Source organism: Somniosus microcephalus, chromosome 4, assembly GCF_052327205.1.
Source record: "Somniosus microcephalus isolate GS21.2 chromosome 4, FLI_Smic_1.0, whole genome shotgun sequence".
Classification (NCBI taxonomy): Eukaryota; Metazoa; Chordata; class Chondrichthyes; order Squaliformes; family Somniosidae; genus Somniosus; species Somniosus microcephalus.
Genome location: NC_140990.1, coordinates 300,454,037 through 300,473,808, shown reverse-complemented (window position 1 = coordinate 300,473,808; position 19,772 = coordinate 300,454,037). Strand labels below are relative to the sequence as shown.

The following is a 19,772-nucleotide window of genomic DNA, read 5'->3' as shown; positions in this document are numbered from 1 at the left end:
CCATTCAGATAATAATCTGTCTTCCTGTTTTTGCCACCAAGTGGATAACCTCGCATTTATCCACATTATACTGCATCTGCCATGCATCTGCCCAATCACCCAACCTGTCCAAATCATACTGGAGTTTCTCTGCATCCTCCTCACAGCACACACGCCCACCCAGCTTTGTGTCATCTGCAAACTTGGAGATATTACATCTAGTTCCCTCATCTAGATAATTTGTGAATAGAATAGCTGGGGTCCTAGCACCGATCCCTGCGGTACCCCACTAGTCACTGCCTGCCACTCGGAAAAAGACCCATTTATTCCAACTCTTTGCTTCCTGTCTGCCAACCAGTTCTCTATCCAAGTCAGTACCTTACCCCCAAATCCCATGTGCTTTAGCTTTGCATGCCAATCTCTTATGCCTCAGTGATCTGTTCCCACGTAGTTCTTTCTGGAGGGCCTCCTGGCCCCTGTGGGTAGAGAACCTGTTTTACAGTATTGACCCCTGCACAAAGCTGGAGTGCTGCATGCGAGACCTTGGGTGCCCTTCCCTGGCATGCTGAGCCATTAGTGTCAGTGCTTCAGCACTTTTCCCATTTTTTTTAGGTGTGGAAGGCAATTCAGCTTGAAGAGCTGAAGACTGCCATTTGGGAATTTTTTTAATGTTCATTTTTTTTTCAGAAGGCATTTGAGCTCTGAGGGCTAACAACTGCCTATTTTTAAAAGATTTTTATTTTTTTCATTTTAAAGGGTTCCCCTTTAAGGGACCGCACTGCTTTCTATAATGACAGCCTTGCTTTAAGAGAAGGCAGTTCTTGCTGCAACGACGCTATGGCCATGCTGCATTGGGGCCTCCTGCTGAGACTACCGCCAGGAGAACCTGCCTTGCACCGTGAGTTTAGCGCTGCGCTAATGCTAATTAGGAAGCTGCACCAATTTATTGGTGCTGCCAGCGCCATTAATTTTGGCAGCCGTTAACTGCGGCCCGTGATGCCACCGGAAGGTTTCCGACATTCTCAAATTTCTAGGCCAATGTATTTATAACTGGGAAGGCCTTCTCCCTCGCTCCTCAGCATTCATTCAGAGTGTTTTCTTTCAAAGAATTGAAAGGAAAATGCTTCAACAAACAAACCAAAACTGTTAAAACCACTTCTGCTTTGTGCCAGTGAGACTTTTTAAGTAATAAAATCCCACAATGCAATCGAAGAGTGAAGCTTGGGAACGTGTAGTAATTAAACCAATAGTTTATCATTCCTCTGAACCTGCTGCTTGGAAATCTGCTTACACACTTCATGACAAACAATCAGGTTGAACTAAATATATAGGTTGTAAATTTAAATGGGACAGCTTGTATTTTTCAATGTTACAACATTGCATGAAGTACAAAAGTGTACTATCAAAATAAATTGCTGTCATGAATATGAAGAAACTGAAACTGAATAAACACCACTACATTCAGGGCACTGATTTATGGATGCCATTCAGCTAGCAAATTAAAAAAAAATATTAACCTCATCCTGCTAAGTGGTTGAGTGCAGAATAGCGAATTGCTCCTTTAGTGCTCTGAGGGTTAAATTAACATTGCATTGTACTTACTTATGGCATCTACAAATTGATCAAAAAAGCTGTATGGAAAAAGTGGCTCAGGCAGCTCCCTGAAAAACATCTTTAGTGCTCCGGTGACGACGTGGATGTCCTCCCACTGGCTGTCATCCAAATTCAGCTTCTCTTCTGGGAAAACATGAGGAGAAATGGAACAACTGGTTTTAATGAAACAATTACAAGACACTAATTATTATGTTAATGTTTGCCTACTATCATCAGCAACCGTTAACAGCCTCCTGCACCTAGAGGTTTAGAACTGTGCAATTTTCCACAGAAGAACATATTCAGTAGAATACCATCTGCAGGAATGTAGCGCGCACACACACACACAAAAAAAAAGACACAAAGACTCCTGCTCATTGACTGGAGATGTCAGGTACACTTATACCCATAATGCTTTTGCTGGAAAATTAACATCACCACTGAACATGATTCAAAGCTATTAGCATTCAAGGCTAAGGGGGGCTGTGCAGTGGCAGCAACTGCTGGCTGAGCTGAACTCATGGGACCGGCCTGCAGGCCTTGCAGAGCCAACATGAGACATATGCTAAACATGGCAATTGAAAATGAGCTATTACTTTACATGTGTCAACTCTGCCACGTACAAGGGAATTAAAGATAACTCCCCTTTTTTGCTTGAATTTGGTGCCAGTTAGGAATGCATGGGAGGAAGAGGAGCAAACTCATCGCACTCCCCTTCCTAACAAAATCTTGTTTCTCTGTAATCATTTTCTCCAGACTTAAAACAGATCAGGTAGGAAGTACTGTACCTGCACTCAAATCACAACAACATTAGTATTAATGCGAAGACCGGATGAGTAAAGTATTCCAAATCCCAGTTTGTTCATGGCTTAATCTGCGTGCATGTAACTATTTCTATTAAAAAACAAATCTGGCTATACAACAGCTTTAAAAAAAATTCTTGCTGACTTATTACTTAGAATAGAATCCCGCTACTGCAATTGGTGTAAAAAGGCGTCAGATGCTAACTATTGGCACAGATTATCATTATCTAGACTGTCAACTGAATGAAATCTCCAACGAAAAACTGTGCTGAAAATGGAAGATGGCTTTTGAATAGTAGCTGATGGATTGAGAGTATAATATATGCAAGAAGAAACATACATTAAAAAACACAAAGCATGCAAAGGATTATTAGACTAGTGATATAAAAATCATTACCAGAGATTAGTTTATATAAGTACTGAATTGTCCCAGTATCTGTCCCAGATCAACTGCACCCCTCTAGTTTAGAAGCAGTCTGTCCATAGCTAAAAGCCTGAATGAGACTTGCAGCTGCATCAAGTCTGGGGCAGCAGTACACCAATGCACCTCTTCAGTGTCAAGACTGTACTGTCAGTTCTATAAAATCACTACCAACAGTCTTGAGGTAAAAAGGGTTTCTGTGTTACAGTTCTAAATCGAGTGCATTCACCACCTATATTGATATGATTATAGTCTTACAATATTATACCTTCAACTGTTAAATAAAGAACTTTACCATGTCTCTCATAAATGTTTCTAAAGTGCTTTATATACAATTAATTACTTTGAAGTGCAGTCAGTGTTATTACATACTGAAACATGGCAACTATTCTACACAATGAGATTAATGACCGGTTAATCTTTTTTAGGTGCTGTTGCTTGACAGAAGAACACTGCAAGAACACTAGGAGAATTCCCTGCTCTTCTTTGAAACTACAATGGGATCTTTAACGTCTCATTGAAAGAATTGCATCTCCAACAATGCAGCACCCCATCAGTACTGCACCAAATTGTCGGCCTCGATTATGTGTGGAATCCACAGAGTGGATTTTGAACTCACAACCTTCTAACTCAGAAGTGACAATGCTACCAACTCAGTCAAACTGACAAATAACCAGAGACAGTTCTTGTTTCATTAGAGTGTACAGTAGCATAGAGAATCTCCGATATAGAACAGGGATTCATGTCCTTCTTTGTGGGGGGGGAGGGTTGTTGTTGCGGGGGGGGGGGTTGTTGTGGGGTGGGGGGGGGGCGCGGCGGGGGCGCAAATGACCCAGGGAAGACTGGAGGGAGTTCAGGAGCTGGCTTTTCATTTAGTGTTACTTCATTTTACATTAAAAAAAACCTTTGGTTCTTACTCTCTGATTTATACTACTCAATCTGATCATTAGATTTTCACACAATTTCACCGGGTTATGTAGTTTAGGGTAAAGGATTGTAATATTGTATCAAATTATCCTCCAGGGGTTTCTTGACTGAATGTTTTTACCCAGAAGGGCTCAATGACACCAATGTTCAAGGCCTGGTCTCCACTTGATTGCGCTGGGTTTTTGGGCGCAATTCGGCCGAAATCTGCATAGCCACCGCAAAAGACTGTGGAATTTTAAGCGCAATTTGCGTTCGCTGCAACTCAAGTTTCCGCGATCTTTGCGCTACTTTTAAAAACTTTGCAGTAGAAGCCAGCCCTGCCCATGAAACCGGCCCTGGCCCCAGGGTGAATTAATCACCATTGGGAGTTTCCGCTAATTGCGCTCATTTGTGGGCCTTCAAGGAGGCTTTAAAAATTAAGCTGGTTCTTTTGGGCGCAAGGACACAAAAAGGTAGGTTTTAAAAGCTGTTAAATGTGATTTTTGTTTTAATTTACTAAGAAACTGACCAATGTACCCCAATTGAACTAGAAAATAGTTTTATATATTATTTTAAAGTGAATTTCTGTAATTTATAATCGGGTTGCTTAGAGGTGGTGGATTGACACTGTGATTAAAAATGCTTATTTTTTGTGATAAACCTACTTTCACGGTTTTAATCAAACTTCACCAAGTTACCACTTTTAAATGTATGAAGGAATTTTTTTTAAAGCAAAATTCTTTTTAAAATGACGTTTCAAAACGCTGCTCGATTGCGCTGGTTCATGGCAGATTTTGCATTCGGCGATATGCAAATGAGTTTGATCGGAAACTCGGGGGGAAAATAACACTTTTCAAAACGGGCGCAATTTTGGGCGCAATTTGCGCCGGAATCAGCAATTGCGCTCAAAGCGGAAACTCCACCCCCAAATTTTCAACAAAGACAGTTTTACTGCAATAGTCATCACTTCGGTGTAATCGCAGTGTGGCTTCATAATGTGTGAAAGGCCTGATTGACAACATGTGTGGGTGACATACACACTTCTCTGTATGTTAAGAAAAGATACCTTAAACTGCCTAATGTCAAAGTCCACATGTCATACACTGTGGTTTTAAGCTCGCTGTGCATCAATGCAAAAACCACTTATTGTTATTGTGAGGCTACATATAATATTGGCCCCGATTTTCGGGCAGCCGTCGGGCGGCTTTTCATGCGGCCGTGGTCCAAAAATCGCAGAAAAGGCGGGTCGGGACCCCCCCGCCTGATTCCCCGCCCCGTCCGACTTTCGGACTGCCGTTTTCACACGCCCCGCTTCAGTCCCGCCCGCCGCTGGCGGGAATGGTCGTCGGAGCACTAACAAGCAATTATCTGCTTGTTGAAGTGGATTTTCCCGCGCCGTTGCGACTTTGGGGCTTTCCCCACCTGAAACCCACCTGCAGAGAACCCCGCCGATGAGAGCTGGCGTGAAAACAGCTGGCTTGCTTGCTTGCAGCAGCAGGTCGCTGAGGGCTGAAGATATTTAAAGAGGCAGCATTTGCAGGCTGCAGGACCTTGTTGATCAAGGCTTGGGGGAACTTTTTGAAGCCTTAGGAGCAGCTGCAGAAAGTTGGAGCCTCACACACTTCTTCAGTGTGAGCTCATGGGAAGCCCCTCTCACCACCCTAACTCAGGACCTCCTCAACCGAGGCATCTGCTAGAAGAATGGGAGACCTTTGGCACCTTCCCTTCCTGGCATTAGAGGATCTCCAACAGCAGAGGTGGCAGCAGCAGAACCAGGAACAGCAGGATGATTACCAGGAGCACCAGGCTGCTGCTCACTCACCTGAAGCTGCACAAGCCAGAAGGGGCCAGCGCTTGGAAGTGGCTTGAGAGCACCTTGCTGCGCTTTAGGGGGCCAGTGGAACCCGTTTCTGCACTGGCAGTCCTACTCAGAAGGACTTCCATGAAGATCTGGTTTCTCTGTTCAACAGATGGCCAACGCTCCTCAAGAGATGTCATTCTCTTATGAGCACTCACCATGTTTTCCGTATGCTGGCGAGTTATCTCCTCCATGGAGGTTGCCAACCTTTCCATGGTGCTGCGTTCATGCACCAATGACTCCACAAAGGCTCTGCTCATGGTCGCTATGGACTCCTCCATTCGCTCCACACTTGCAGCGACCCTGGAGACAAAACCTGCCAGAGACTCCTGCATCTGTGCATGGAGATCCATCACCTCTTCTCTTGCGGATGGACCCAGAGGCAGAGGGTCGAGGTGCAGCGCAGCTGAGCTGAGCTGGCAGAGCCCTGCGTCCTGTCTCCAGAATCTGCTGAGGCTCACTTGTGAGCTGTGAAACACCAGGTGACAACACTACTCTATGTCCCAAAGGTCCCCCCGAGGTGTGAGTGTCTGCGCTGGTGCTGTGCCCTCAGAGGTTGGAGCTTCCTCTGAGGAGTCTGGCTGCACAGCCTCTTCCTCCTCCACAGTGAGGACAGGGGCTCTGGATGGTACTGTGGGGGAGTAAAGGAAGGAGATAGAGATGTAATGCCAAGGTTCTTCTGGTGACTCCCAGCGAGTTGGCATCTGCTGACACCTGCATCCATGCAGCCTTGGTCTCAGTGAGAGGCCTCTTCCTGCCTGACCTAGGGAAGAGGACCTCCTTGTGGGCCCTAACCCCATCCAATAATGCCTGCAGTGAAGCTTCGTCGAATTTGAAGGCAGCTCGTGGTCTGGCACTGGCCACAGCTGCTGCAGGCTCCTCTGCCATCCTGTATGGTTCGTTTGGAAGCCTTCAGAGGATGCACTGCTTGCTATGGACCTTGAAAGCACCACGAATGATGACATCATACAGTGGGGATTTCTGACTCGATTTAGACAATTAGCAAGGCTTCCCACATGCTGGGAATTAATTGGCCAATTGAGGGAAAATTGCGTGGGGCTGGCTGACACTTTTTTATGTGTGTCAGAAACCCCACATTCGGGGAAATCCGACCATTTCCCACACAAGCCGAAAATCGGGCCCATTGGCTTTGAGTAACAGATTTTTATAGGTTTGGAATATTAGAACAGACCTGTTTCACATATTTTACAACAGAGATGTGAAAATTAAGTAATGCCTTTTAAGAGGCATTTACTGTAAGATGGTTTATTTAATTTTTCTCTCCAATTTCAGGCATAGATATACAGTCATATTTGTGTTTACATTTACAGAAATAAAAATTCCTTGCAGTATTTTACAATGTTTCTTCACTTTTACATTTGAAGGACAATGAAGCATATAAATCTCCAATGCCATTGTCATGCTGGCTCAGTCGATGATGCACTGTCATGTGATACTGAGCCATATACACCAGGAAGATCCCAAGTTTTATCCCTGATCTTTGTTGAATTAAATTGATCTCAGTTGGTGCAGCAGTAGGGATTCTACAATTAGCTCAGGAATGGGGTTGTTCACTGATGATTCTAGTATTCAGCTCCATTCACAACTCCTCTGATAATAGAACAGCTCATGCAAGTCTACAGCAATACCTGGACAACAGGCTTGGGCTGACAAGTGGTAGATAACATTCACACCACCTAAGTGTCGGTCAATGGCCATCTCCAACAAGAAAAGGCCCAGTCACCTTCCCCTGATCCTCAATGGTACCATCATCATTGAGTTCCCCACCTTCAACATCCTGGTGTCACCAGTACTTAACTGCACCAGCCACATTAACATCATGGCTAAAAGAGCAGGGCAGAGCCTAGGTACTTTGTGATGAGCAGCCCATAGTACCTCTTTACCATCTAAAAGGCTCAAGTCAGGTTTGTCATGGAATACTTGCCATTCAATTGGATGGGTGCAGCCGCAACAACGCTCATCCTGTTCACCTGTCTCCTCAGCAGCAATCCTCTCTGTACAGCTATATTTTGAAGTACACAGTAGGCCACAATTATAGGAGACACTCTCTGCAGCATATTGCAGGGAGCTCCCGGACCTATCAAGGCAGCTAAATCTTTCCTGTAGGAGCCCTTTAGTGAGCGTGATGATGCTCCTTGACGTAATAAAGACACACTACGCACTTGGTTGAACATAAAGCAAGGCTTTAATCGACTTGTAACAAAACATGGAGGTCTAGTTAGTAGTCACTAGCTTCCTATTTCCAGATTGTCTCTGGCCAAGTTGGGCCCACGCCCGAGTATTTATACTCCTCAGACGGCACCCTCAGCTGGCCATCCAGTAGTACTTCCTGAGTTACTTCTTGTAGAAGTTGTGATTTATGACACTCCTCATGGTGGCATGGTTCTGTTTACATCTGAGCTGCCCAGGCATTGTGGAGTTTCAAAGGGTTGTCATGAGCCAAGTTAGGGGGGGGGGGAGAAGAGGGAGGAGGGAAGGGGCGGGAGACCTTGTCCCCAAGCAGCCATCCTCTGACATTCAATCCATGGTGGAAAAGAGGGGGGATGATGTTGGATGAATGAATTGTGGCAGCTACTTGGATACTTGGTACAAACCTGCATGATTTTCTTGGTGCTATCAGATACTAGCTTGACATTGATAGAGTGGAATCCCTTGTATTTAACAAAAGCTCCGGGCTGGTCCTGCTGTGCCCTGATGACAACATGAGTGCAGTCAATTGTGCCCTGCACTCTAGGGAAGCCAGCCGTTGCTTCAAACCCCAGAGCTTTCTCATTTTGGCTGTTTCATGGGGAGTAGATGTGAGTGATGTCCACTGTAGCAGCCTGAAAAAAATTCAGGGCAGTGGTCACCGTCACAGCCACTGGCATGGCATGCCCCCCTGATGTGGAAGGCTGCAGGTCTTGTTGCATGAGGCCACAGAGGTCAGCAACTACCTGCCTCGATAAGCGCAGCCTCTCCATACACGTCTCCTCACAGATATTGAGAAAGGTGAACCTTGACCTATATATCCTGTTGGAAGGGTAAGGCCTTCTACAAGTGGGCCACCCTCAGCAGCTGTACACTCAGAGGCCACCCTCCTGCTTCTGTTAGATGCTGAGGCCGCTGCTGCAGCTGTTGTTGCTGCTGCACTTTTTCCTCCTCCTCTTCTTGCACCCAGTACAAGGTAGCCAGCAGCACCCATTATAAAACTTTACTGCCTCTTCAGGGTCAGTAGGCCAAAGGGACTATCAGAAATAAGCACTACTGCAACTCAGAATTCACTCTGTGTACAAAAACCTCCCCAGCACACAGATGCCAATGATCTGAGAGCCTAGCAGTGTTTACTTGTTTCAATCCTGCAGCCTGATGAATCTGCCACCAATCCTGCTAGTGTTTTACCAAGCGGGCTCGCTGATGGGTGAGATTTGTACATTTCAGCGACAAAATGGTATCCGGGTCCTAATTGTATCACAGGACTCTGATTTGCATCACATTTCTGAGTCTCCCGCCTGCCTGTGCTGGGGGCCTCGATCAACTACTAAATGCGGCCTAATAAAATGGCGGTGGGTGCGAAGAAAGTGGGAACGGAATAGTAGATCTGCTTTACCGATTTTTACTGCTCCCACATCTTGTTCCCACCTGGTGGTGGGGGAGGGTGGGGAGGTCTTTATGTCTTTTAATTCTTTAATTTCTCTCATTATGCCTCCTTTCATGTCTCCTGTGCATATCATTTCTGCCCTTCAACCATTTCCTGGTCCCCACATTAGCACTTTACAGGTCATTCTATGTCTTTTCCTGTGTATGTGTGGTCTTTGTGTCCGTGAGAGTGTTTTGCCCCCCTCCTTTCCTCTTTCCCTTGTTCTATGCCTTCTTAAATGCTGTTTATCTGTAATATCGTTCAGTTCTGAGGAAAGGTTTTATACCTGAAAAAGATCAGTTGTCTCATGTTTTCCTGATGGATGCTGCCTGTCCTACTAAATATCTCAATTTTCTGTATTTGCTCCTCATTTGAATAATCTCCCTTTGTAGTTCTATAGCTCGGGCAGAATGATGAAGTGATAAAGAAAGCCGAGAATGGAGACTGAATTTTGGCCTGAATTCAATCAGACGAAGACAAATTTGAGATCTAGTCAGACTTTTGAGAAAATCAGATCTCTTTGGGTTTGGATGACACACGTGGCCAGTTGAGGTAAGTACAGCTTCAGATTTTTTGAGCAGAGTTGTAGCAGATACAAAGACTTGTAGAAAGGTAGTTAAAGAAGTAAAATCCAAATTGTAGATTCATAGCTTCCAAAAACTACAGTGCTTTATCTCAAATTCATGCATTCACTGATGGGCGAAATCCTTTCGAAAGCAACGCAAAATGCTCCTCTAGTACTATTTGGGAAAGTAGAATGTTACAGAAATGAGGAGACAATGGAGAATGTTGAATGCTCCTTGATTAATTAACCATTACTTGGTTATATCATAATGTCAAATTATTGCACAAATGCAAACAATTATGTATCTTTATCTCATATTTAATGAACCCAATTTCTTCCAGTGGAGACAATGTTATTTCATTTTTTCCCCTAATGTCAAAGCATTAAAATAGAAGTGATATGCATCTTTTGGACTTTTCTAAGGCCTCAACTGTTTATGAAGAAATAAAACAGACTTTTTCTCTTCAGTTTATTGCCGATCTATGACATGTATCACTTTTATTAAAATTTGATCATGTGTTTGGCTGATTATCATCTATGATAGGTATATATTTTGGAAAACAAATAATGTGTGTTCAATCTTCAAACCAATGGTACAATTTTCACTGTGTACTGACACTACAATCACCAAAGCTCTTTATCATACTGTAAATTAAACGGTAAGCATTGTAGTTTATATTCTATAAAATTATATACAAGAGTAAAAATCACTCTACAAAATTATCCCACGCACTGGAGTTTTTAATGTTATATAGAAGTTGTATAAAACAGTAAGTTACAAAACTGTTGGACCTGAACATATCCTTGTTTAAATTTAGCTTTTAATCATTGAACTAACCCATTCACACGCTGTCCTGCTCCAGATCCCCATCTGTTTGATTGAAAACACGTCAGGAGTATCCCTTTATTACATTACATGGTTTTAATTTAAATTGACTATAGCCTAGTGGGTCTGTTCAGAACAGTCAGTACTGAACAATGACATCAAGAGCCTAAGGCCTAATGTGGCGTACAGTCACTTTAAAGAACAGAGGTTTTCAGTTTGTTGAAGTCTGTCAACTACTTTGAGCTGTTTATTCTCACCATGGTGTCACACCCCCTACATGTCTCTTTTGATACAATCTGTTTCATTTTCTCTTCAGTCAATTCAAATCTTACCCCTTAGCCCCACTACCCCAACTCACTTTCCATATTGTCTGGGTTTTTTCAAATCAGTTGATCCCTTTCCATAACTTCTACCTACATTTCACATTACGGTGCAGTACATTCATTCCTTATTGCTTATTTTTTTAAAAATCTTAAATAAGGTGCATGTATAATAATTTATTGCATTCTCTTTAAACTAGCTGAAAATTACTTAGTTATTCGGACATAAAACACATTATTATTTTTCATGTCATTAAGTATTTTCTTTCTCATTAGTCTCATCATTGCATAGTTGTTTTGTAAGATTTTTTACTAAGGTTAATGAAAGGATTATTGCTCATTTGAAACATTTCATTGAGTGTTTCCACAGTCCACACAGTAATACAAGTCTCTCAAAGTAAACTCTTTACAGTCAGTGGTAATCCTAATACTGAACAAGTTCACACTGATGAAAAGACAAGCATGCAGTCGATTACTAACATATCTCTGAATCTCTTCTTACTATTACAAGCTCATGTCTGCTGTTTCAATTTAAATTAAGGGACTTTTTTTTTAAAGTAGATTTCTATACCAAAGGAAGTAATCTCTTACCTGGATGCCTTGAGAAAGCATAATGACTTCTTAGTCACTAAGCTGTTTTGGATTTGTAGTACCTCATTTTGCAGTAAATTTTCTGCTAAAGATATCCGTGGAGGCTTTGTGGATATGAGTTACTGGTACTGCAGATACAATAACCAGCTAAAATATTTTTGAATGTTGTTATTATGTCTTCAGAAGATTGATCTGTTAATTAATTAATTGAATGCTAATAAAATAAACAATTCAATTACTAAAATGTATAACTAACTTGGTGGTGCCCTGGTTACACCATAAAATAAATAAATCATAAAGATCTGCAAGTTACCATTTGGTGAAAAGTAAAGGAATGAGCACTTCGGATTGCTATTGTTTGGTTACAAGCAGTGCAAATAGCATATTGCATGCTAATTGCTTCATACTTTTCATAATGTGGCACATCTATTGCAGAGTACTTTCCAGGAACAAACATCCACCAAAGTCACTGGGGGGTAGAGGTTCAATAACTACACAATGCCAGACTTCTGTCAGAAGCTCAACCAGACCTTGCGTTGAGCACTGCTAGAAATTATGCGCCGATTGTCCATGTAAAGGTTACAGTAACATTAATCTGCTTTACGTCTGGTTCATTTTTAGACACTAGCTAGGGATTTAACTGGCCTCATCCAGCCATGTTGTGTGTCTCAGGTGACAGGTATTCCTGTCCGGTGAACATGTCCTTTTATCTGGTTTCTTGGGTCAGTGCAGCAGCAACAGAAAGTCAAACGTGCTTTTCAAATGCCCACAGTCCAATTAATTGCACACATACAGCTCGCAAACCAATTGCTCACAATAAGGACATCCTTTGGAAGGTCGTGCCTTACCAGCGATATGTACGGTCTGTGATTCCTTGTGTAGAATCAGTCTTCAAACACCACTTTACAACTGAAGGAGTTTGTCCCTTAACCACACTGCTTCCCCTAGGTAAATGGTCCACAGAAGATGTTCCTCTTTTTGTTTTGTGTGTGGCGCTTCAGATCATCTCAAATTTGCTTGACCTTTAGGCAGATCATTTGTCAAATTTTATAGCTTGTCTCTCGACAAGTGGAAGGTGAGCTGAGTTTAACAGAGGTTGTCAGGGTTGTACATTGTTTGATTTGTAAAATAAAAGTTCATACAATCTTTAACCAACTTTTAAAATTCTACATAAATAATATTAATAAAGCATTTAAATTAAAAGATGAGACCACCATTTGCTATTTTCAGATTAATTTTTCAATATTTTTGTTGATGATCTAGTTATTTTTGTTGTGGATGTTTTTGAGGGTAAGACTTCCACTTCCAATGTACTTTCTCCACTATATTTCTTGGCCTCCCTACCCATGTACCATAAGGGGGAGGGGGGGTTGAGTTAGCTGCCCACAGATCTGAAACCAGCCACTAGATAGGCAAAAGTGTTTTCAAGATGGCTCTCCCTCCAACATTGCAGCTTCCTTTGGATAAACACCGACCCTCTGTTCACTATCATTCCACTGCAGCAACAGCTAAGACGAGTAACTTAGCATGTGGGGATTTTGGTGCAAATCATTTTAGTGACTTAATATTTCAAGTTTAAAACTGGTATAACCTATAACTTTTTTCCATGTAAAGGTCTGGGGATAGAAATTGGACCTTGTTGCATCTGTTTTATGGGCATAAAATCATCATAGAATCATAGAATAATACAGCACAGAAGGAGGCCAATCGGCCCATCGAGCTTATGCCGGCTCTTTGGTAGAGCTATCCAATTAATCCCACTCCACTGCTCTTTCCCCATAGCCCTGTAAATGTTTTCCCTTCAAGTATTTATCCAATTCTCCTTTGAATGTTTCTATTGAATCTGCTTCCACCACCCTTTCAGGCAGTGCATTCCAGATCACTACAACTCTCTGTGTAAAAAAATGTTTCCTCATGTCACCTCTGGTTCTTTTGCTAATCACCTTAGAACATAAGAACATAAGAAATAGGAGCAGGAGTAGGCCAATCGGCCCCTCGAGCCTGCTCCACCATTCAATAAGATCATGGCTGATCTGATCCTAACCTCAAATCTTCTATCACTCTGCATCCACCCGAACCCATGTGATCTCCCGGGAGAGGCGAAAAACCAGATAAAGACCCAATGGCCAATTTGGGAGAAAAAAATCTGGGAAATTCCTCTCCGACCCATCTAGGCGATCGAAATTCTTCCAGGAGATCACTCTGTCCCTATATTTTCTACAGTACTTACCTTCTGTAAAGGCGATCTCCACCCCAGCCAGGAACAGGAATAAAACCATCTCCTGAAATCTAACAGAATTAGAACACAGTAGGAGCAGAACAAGGCTACACGGCCCCTGGGCCCGCTCCACTACCCACAGGGCCATGACCATTCCGAACCCAGACTCATGTCCAATTTCCTGCCCGCGCCCCGTAACCCTTTATTCCCTTTACTTCTAGGAAACTATCTATTTCTGTTTTAAATTTATTTAATGATGTAGCTTCCACAGCTTTCTGGGGCAGCAAATTCCACAAACCTACCACCCTCTGAGTGAAGAAGTTTCTCCTCATCTCAGTTTTGAATGAGCAGCCCCTTATTTTAAGATTATGCCCCCTAGTTCTAGTTTCACCCATCATTGGGAACATCCTCACCGCATCCACCCGATCAAGCCCCTTCACAATCTTATATGTTTCAATAAGATCGCCTCTCATTCTTCTGAACTCCAATGAGTAGAGTCCCAATCTACTCAACCTCTCCTCATATGACCACCCCCTCATCCCCGGGATTAACCGAGTGAACCTTCTTTGTACTGACTCGAGAGCAAGTATGTCTTTTCTTAAGTATGGACACCAAAACTGTATGCAGTATTCCAGGTGCGGCCTCACCAATACCTTGTACAACTGCAGCAATACCTCCCTGTTTTTATATTCCAACCCCCTAGCAATAAAAGCCAACATTCCATTGGCCTTCTTAATCACTTGCTGCACCTGCATACTAACTTTTTGAGTTTCGTGCACCAGGACCCCCAGATCCCTTTGTACTACAGTACTTTCCAGTTTCTTGCCATTAAGATAATAACTTGCTCTATGATTTTTCCTGCCAAAGTGCATAACCTCACACTTTCCAGTATTGTATTCCATCTGCCAAATCTCTGCCCACTTACTTAGCCTGTCTATGTCCCTTTGCAGGTTTTTTATGTCCTCCTCACTCACTACTTTCCCTCCCATCTTTGTATCATCTGCAAACTTTGATATGTTACACTCGGTCCCCTCCTCCAAATCGTTAATATAGATTGTAAAGAGTTGGGGACCCAGCACTGACCCCTGCGGAACACCACTAGTTCTTAAATCTGTGTCCTCTGGTTACCGACCCTTCTGCCAGTGGAAACTGTTTCTCCTTCTTTACTCTATCCAAACCATTCATGATTTTGAATAATTCTATCAAATCTTCTCTTAACCTTCTCTGCTCTAAGGAGAACAACTCCAGCTTCTCTAGTCTAGCCACGTAACTGAAGTCCCTCATCCCTGGTACCATTCCAGTAAATCTCTTCTGCACCCTGTCTAAGGCCTTAACATCCTTCCTAACATGTGGTGCCCAGAATTGAACACATACTAACCAGGGTTTTCTAAAGGTTTAGCATAACTTCCTTGCTTTTGTACTCTATTCCTCGATCAATAAAGCCAAGGATCCCATATGTTTTTAACAGCCTTCTCAACTTGTCCTGCCACCTTCAAAGATTTATGTACATACACCCCCAGGTCTCTGTTCCTCCACCCCCCTTTAAAATGGTACCATTTTGTTTATATTATCTCTCCTCATTCTTTCTACCAAAATGAATCACTTCACACTTCTCTGCATTAAATTTAATCTGCAATGTGTCTGCCTATTTCACCAGTCTGTCTATGGCATCCTGAATTCTATTATCCTTCTCATTGTTTACTACATTTCAGAGTTTTGTGCCATCGGCAAACTTTGAAATTATGCCCTATGGGCTAAATGGACGCAAAAGAAGCAAAAATGAGGCCCGAAAACGGGTCCAGACGAATTTCTAATCCCTTAGCTATAGAAGGTTTTATGCATTTTTTGAAGTGGCAACTGAAATCTTGTATCACATGATATACACTCATATGCCATTGATTTCCATGGTTTACCCTTGGTTTCCATCGATCATTGTACCAGTGCATGAGGCGAGAACAGTGGAGGTCAGCTCCTAGCATTGACAAACCAGGACATTTCTGATCTTTTGATCTCGATCTCCAAAAATATAAATAGTTCGCAATGGATTTGCTTAAAATCAGATTCTTACGTTTTTTTTAAGTAGGAGAGCTTTTGAATATTTAAAAAAATGCTGGGGATCTTGAGCACCATGAGAAAGGAAATAATTTTTCATACATTTATAAAATAAGTCCCGCCACCAATTTCTGCAGATGTGTGTTAATATGCAGGATTAAGAGAATTATACAGAACCAATGAACAGGCACGATGGGCTGAATGTTCTCCTCCTCTGCTGTAGTTCATTCGATTCTTAATTCATAATATTGTAGTAAACAAAATCAAATCTATTTCGGTTTGAAATTTTGGTTTAGAAATGCTACTGAGCTCCTTGGATGGTTGCACAACTCCCTAAACAGACATTTAAGTGTTGCTGTTCTGTCTTACAACATAAGAGGTACTTGTTTTTCACAGCCTATTGAAAATACAGAGGTCTTAGCTTTCTTTCACGGTCCTTTAAATTCTTCATTTTTCCTGTTATACCATTGACAACAGAAAGCACAGAGTAATCAAGGGATAAAATAATCATTCTATTCAATATAAGAGGGAACCAGCAAATCAATTAGTAAGCGATTATAATCCTGACTATTTGAATACAGATTACAATAATGTTGGCACCTCGAGTTACTGTCGCTTTGTATAATTCATCATTTTTCATGAACAACAAAAAACGATGTCAGGCACAAGGCAAATTGCCCAATTCACAATGTTACAACTGCAACAGGTTTATTTGAAAGGGAAATGTTACCATAAAGATCACTATAGAAAAAAAATAGTTATCATTCAGTGACTAAATAGAAATCCAGCGCATGACCTACTGTATCACAGCTTTCTAGTGCATTACCTCGAGCAGTAAATGAAATGAACAGACTTTAGCACTATCGGATAGCAAAACAAGATTCTATTTTGCTGCATGCATAATGGAAATAGCACGTCTTGGGCCTTTCATGTTAATTTAGCATTGCATGAAATTCAGCTCCACAGGTCTGAGGTCAAGCATCATTCATCATTAGCTAAAGTGGCATTTTCTCCACTTCATAAAGCAGCTGCTCGGAAGAAAAAGGTATTCTTTAACAGTACAAGGCAAGGAATACAATTCGCTCTCTATGAGGAATGAACCACAAAAAAACAAGGTGCCCCAGTGTCAGAATTCTAGTGCGTGCAAATTTGGTGATGTCAGCTGCCATAACCCGGAGAATCACAAGACCACTGCATTCCTAAGCTCATAAAATGAGCGGATAAGTCATATCCATTCTGGTTATAAATGAATTACTGCTTGACTGAAAGCAGGTTTTTGTGCTCCTTAATCATGATTTATGTTGGCCTGTTATCTTGTTTGTTGCAACTTTCCAGTGCTACTACTGTCAACAAGAGAACCACTTATTCACATGGTAACCTCGAGGCAACAGAGGGACCAAATCAGATAATTTGTCTGGAGTAAATGGAAAGAAAAGTATTCCAAGTTTCCTCAAAAAAGTATTACTGAGCTCGCAAGTGGATGTTTAAACATCATTTTTCTTCAGAGGCAATTTTGATATGATATTAAAGGAACAGCATGAAGGAACAACAATATATTTTAGGAGGAGGTCATCACATCTTAATGCTTTATAAATACCAGATATAACCAGAGTACTTTCAAAGTGTAACACTGATACCTGAATTGTATTATTAAAATGGAACTGGTGCGTATTTAACACCAAAAAGTACAACACAACAAAATGTGCTGACACATTTCAGAACCAACATGCGAACACAAGAAGCGAATATTTGAATATACTGTGTAAAAATGAGAGTACCATTTAATGTCATCTTAAATTTACACAAAATGCAGTGTACTCCAGCATTTAAAAACTCTCCTATTAAGTTTCATTAGAAGACCAGTTTAAATGCTCCATTAAGTTCACTACAAAGCTATAAAGACACAATCGATCCTGATAGATGTGTAACTATTTTATCAAGAAATGGTACTTTTATGTTGTTACTTTTATCCACTATTGATCGGCAAATCTTTATATTACAACCTATTTGATTTAATCATTCATTCAACTATATGCAAGCTGTTGCTGTTGTTATTCAACCTAAAGAAATACAAAACAAAATACACAGAAAATATTTGGCTAAAACTTGGGCCTTGAAATTATGCTGTGCGCTATTAACATCCAAATGCTTAATGCACTTTTAAAAAATTGTTCCTGGGATGTGGAGTGTAGGCGTCGCTGGCAAGGCCAGCATTTATTGCTCATCCCTAATTGCCCTTGAGAAGGTGGTGGTGAGCCGCCTTCTTCAACCGCTGCAGTCCCTGTGGTGAAGGTACACCCACAGTGCCGTTAGGGAGGGAGTTCCAAGATTTTGACCCCGCGACGATGAAGGAACGGTGATATATTTCCAAGTCAGGATGGTGTGTAACTTGGAGGGGAACCTGCAGGTGATGGTGTTCCCATGCGCCTGCTGCCCTTGTTCTTCGAGGTGGAAGAGGTCGCGGGTTTGGGAGGTGCTGTTGAAGAAGCCTTGGCAAGTTGCTGCAGTGCATCTTGTAGATGGTACACACTGCAGCCATGGTACGCTGGAGGTGGAGGGTGTGGGGCCTAAAAATTCGGTGGGCTGTGCCACCAGTTAGCGCCCAAAGAGGGCATTTAGTGGTTTTTGCGCCACTGGCCACGCCTCCCGCGAAATTTAGCGGGGCGCTAATGGCAGCGTTAGCCTGTAGCGCTGCGCCGCCACCAATGACGTCATCGGTGTGCACAGCACCCCGCTACCGCTCCAATCGCGATATTGGGTCGCGCCCCCCGCTGTAACGCCGGTCGCAATCTGCGACCGGTTCAGGGGGGCCGACCTGTGGCGGTAGTGGCGCTAATTAAAGGGGAGGTGCGGGGTGGCCATTTTTTTTGCTGGCCGCCTGCCAGCACCTCCTCGCGCCGCCATCCCCGGCCTCCTGAGCACCCCCCCTGGGCAGTGCCGGCTGTGTCCCAAGAGCCCGGCACCACTCCTCGGTGCCGGGCTCTTTTGCCAGCACTCGCGATCGGAGATTGCGCTGGTGCAGGCCCCTCCCCTTTAAGAAGGGGAGGAAGGCCTGCAGTACCGCAGCGTGCCATGCCACAGCATGTGGCGCTGCGGCACGTTGCGCTGCGATATTCAGTTGCAGCGCCCCAAGACAGATGCGGGGTGCCTCGAGCAGCGCCCCGCTTCCGTTTGGGGCGCAGAAACTGAATATCGCGCTGGCACAAGCAGCTCCTTCCAGGACGGGACTTCTGGTGCCCAGGCGAGACTGGCGCCCTTTTTAGCCCAGAATGTTTAAAGTAGTGGATGGGGTGCCAATCAAGCGGGCTGCTTTGTCCTGGATGGTGTCGCGCTTCTTGAGTGTTGTTGGAGCTGCACTCATCCAGGCAAGTGGAGAGTATTCCATCACACTCCTTACTTGTACCTTGTAGATGGTGGAAAGGCTCTAGGGAGTCAGGAGGTGAGACACTCGCTGCAGAATACCCAGCCTCTGATCTGCTCCTGTTGCCACTGTATTTATCTGGCTGGGTCAGGTAAGTTTCCTGTCAATGGTGACCCCCAGGATGTTGCTGGTGGGGGATTCGGCGATGGTAATACTGTTGAAGGTTAAGGGGCGGTGGTTAGACTCTTGCTTGTTGGAGATAGTCATTGCCTGGCACTTGCGGGGCGCAAATGTTACTTGCCACTTATCAGCCCAAGCCTGAATGTCGTCCAGGTCTTGCTGCATGAGGGCATGAACTGCTTCATTATCTGAGGAGTTGCGTTAAATTCTTTTGACAGTTCTTTAAAAGAGACATTATTAAAGTGAATTAATGCCTCAATTAAAGTAGGGGACAAAGGATTTTTTTTGAATAAGTTAAACATTTTTACACTAATATATAGCATAATTTCAAGGCCATGAATATTACACAAAAGTGAATAGACTTCTAAATTGCGTCATTGTCTCTCGGCAATATTTAGCAGGGAATTGACAGCATTTAGAGGGATGAGCATTAAAAAATGCAGGGGATTGTGGGAACATTTT

The 19,772-nt window shown here is 42.9% G+C and overlaps 1 protein-coding gene across 1 annotated transcript in view; it reads right to left on the bottom strand.

Moving 5' to 3' along the window:
• arhgap15 (Rho GTPase activating protein 15) overlaps positions 1-19,772 on the bottom strand; it is an 820,951-nt gene that overhangs the window by 128,682 nt on the left and 672,497 nt on the right. The window contains exon 13 of the mRNA XM_085986657.1: positions 1,582-1,716. Within this exon, the coding sequence (XP_085842783.1) occupies positions 1,582-1,716 (135 nt within the window). The remainder of the gene's footprint in view (positions 1-1,581; positions 1,717-19,772) is intronic.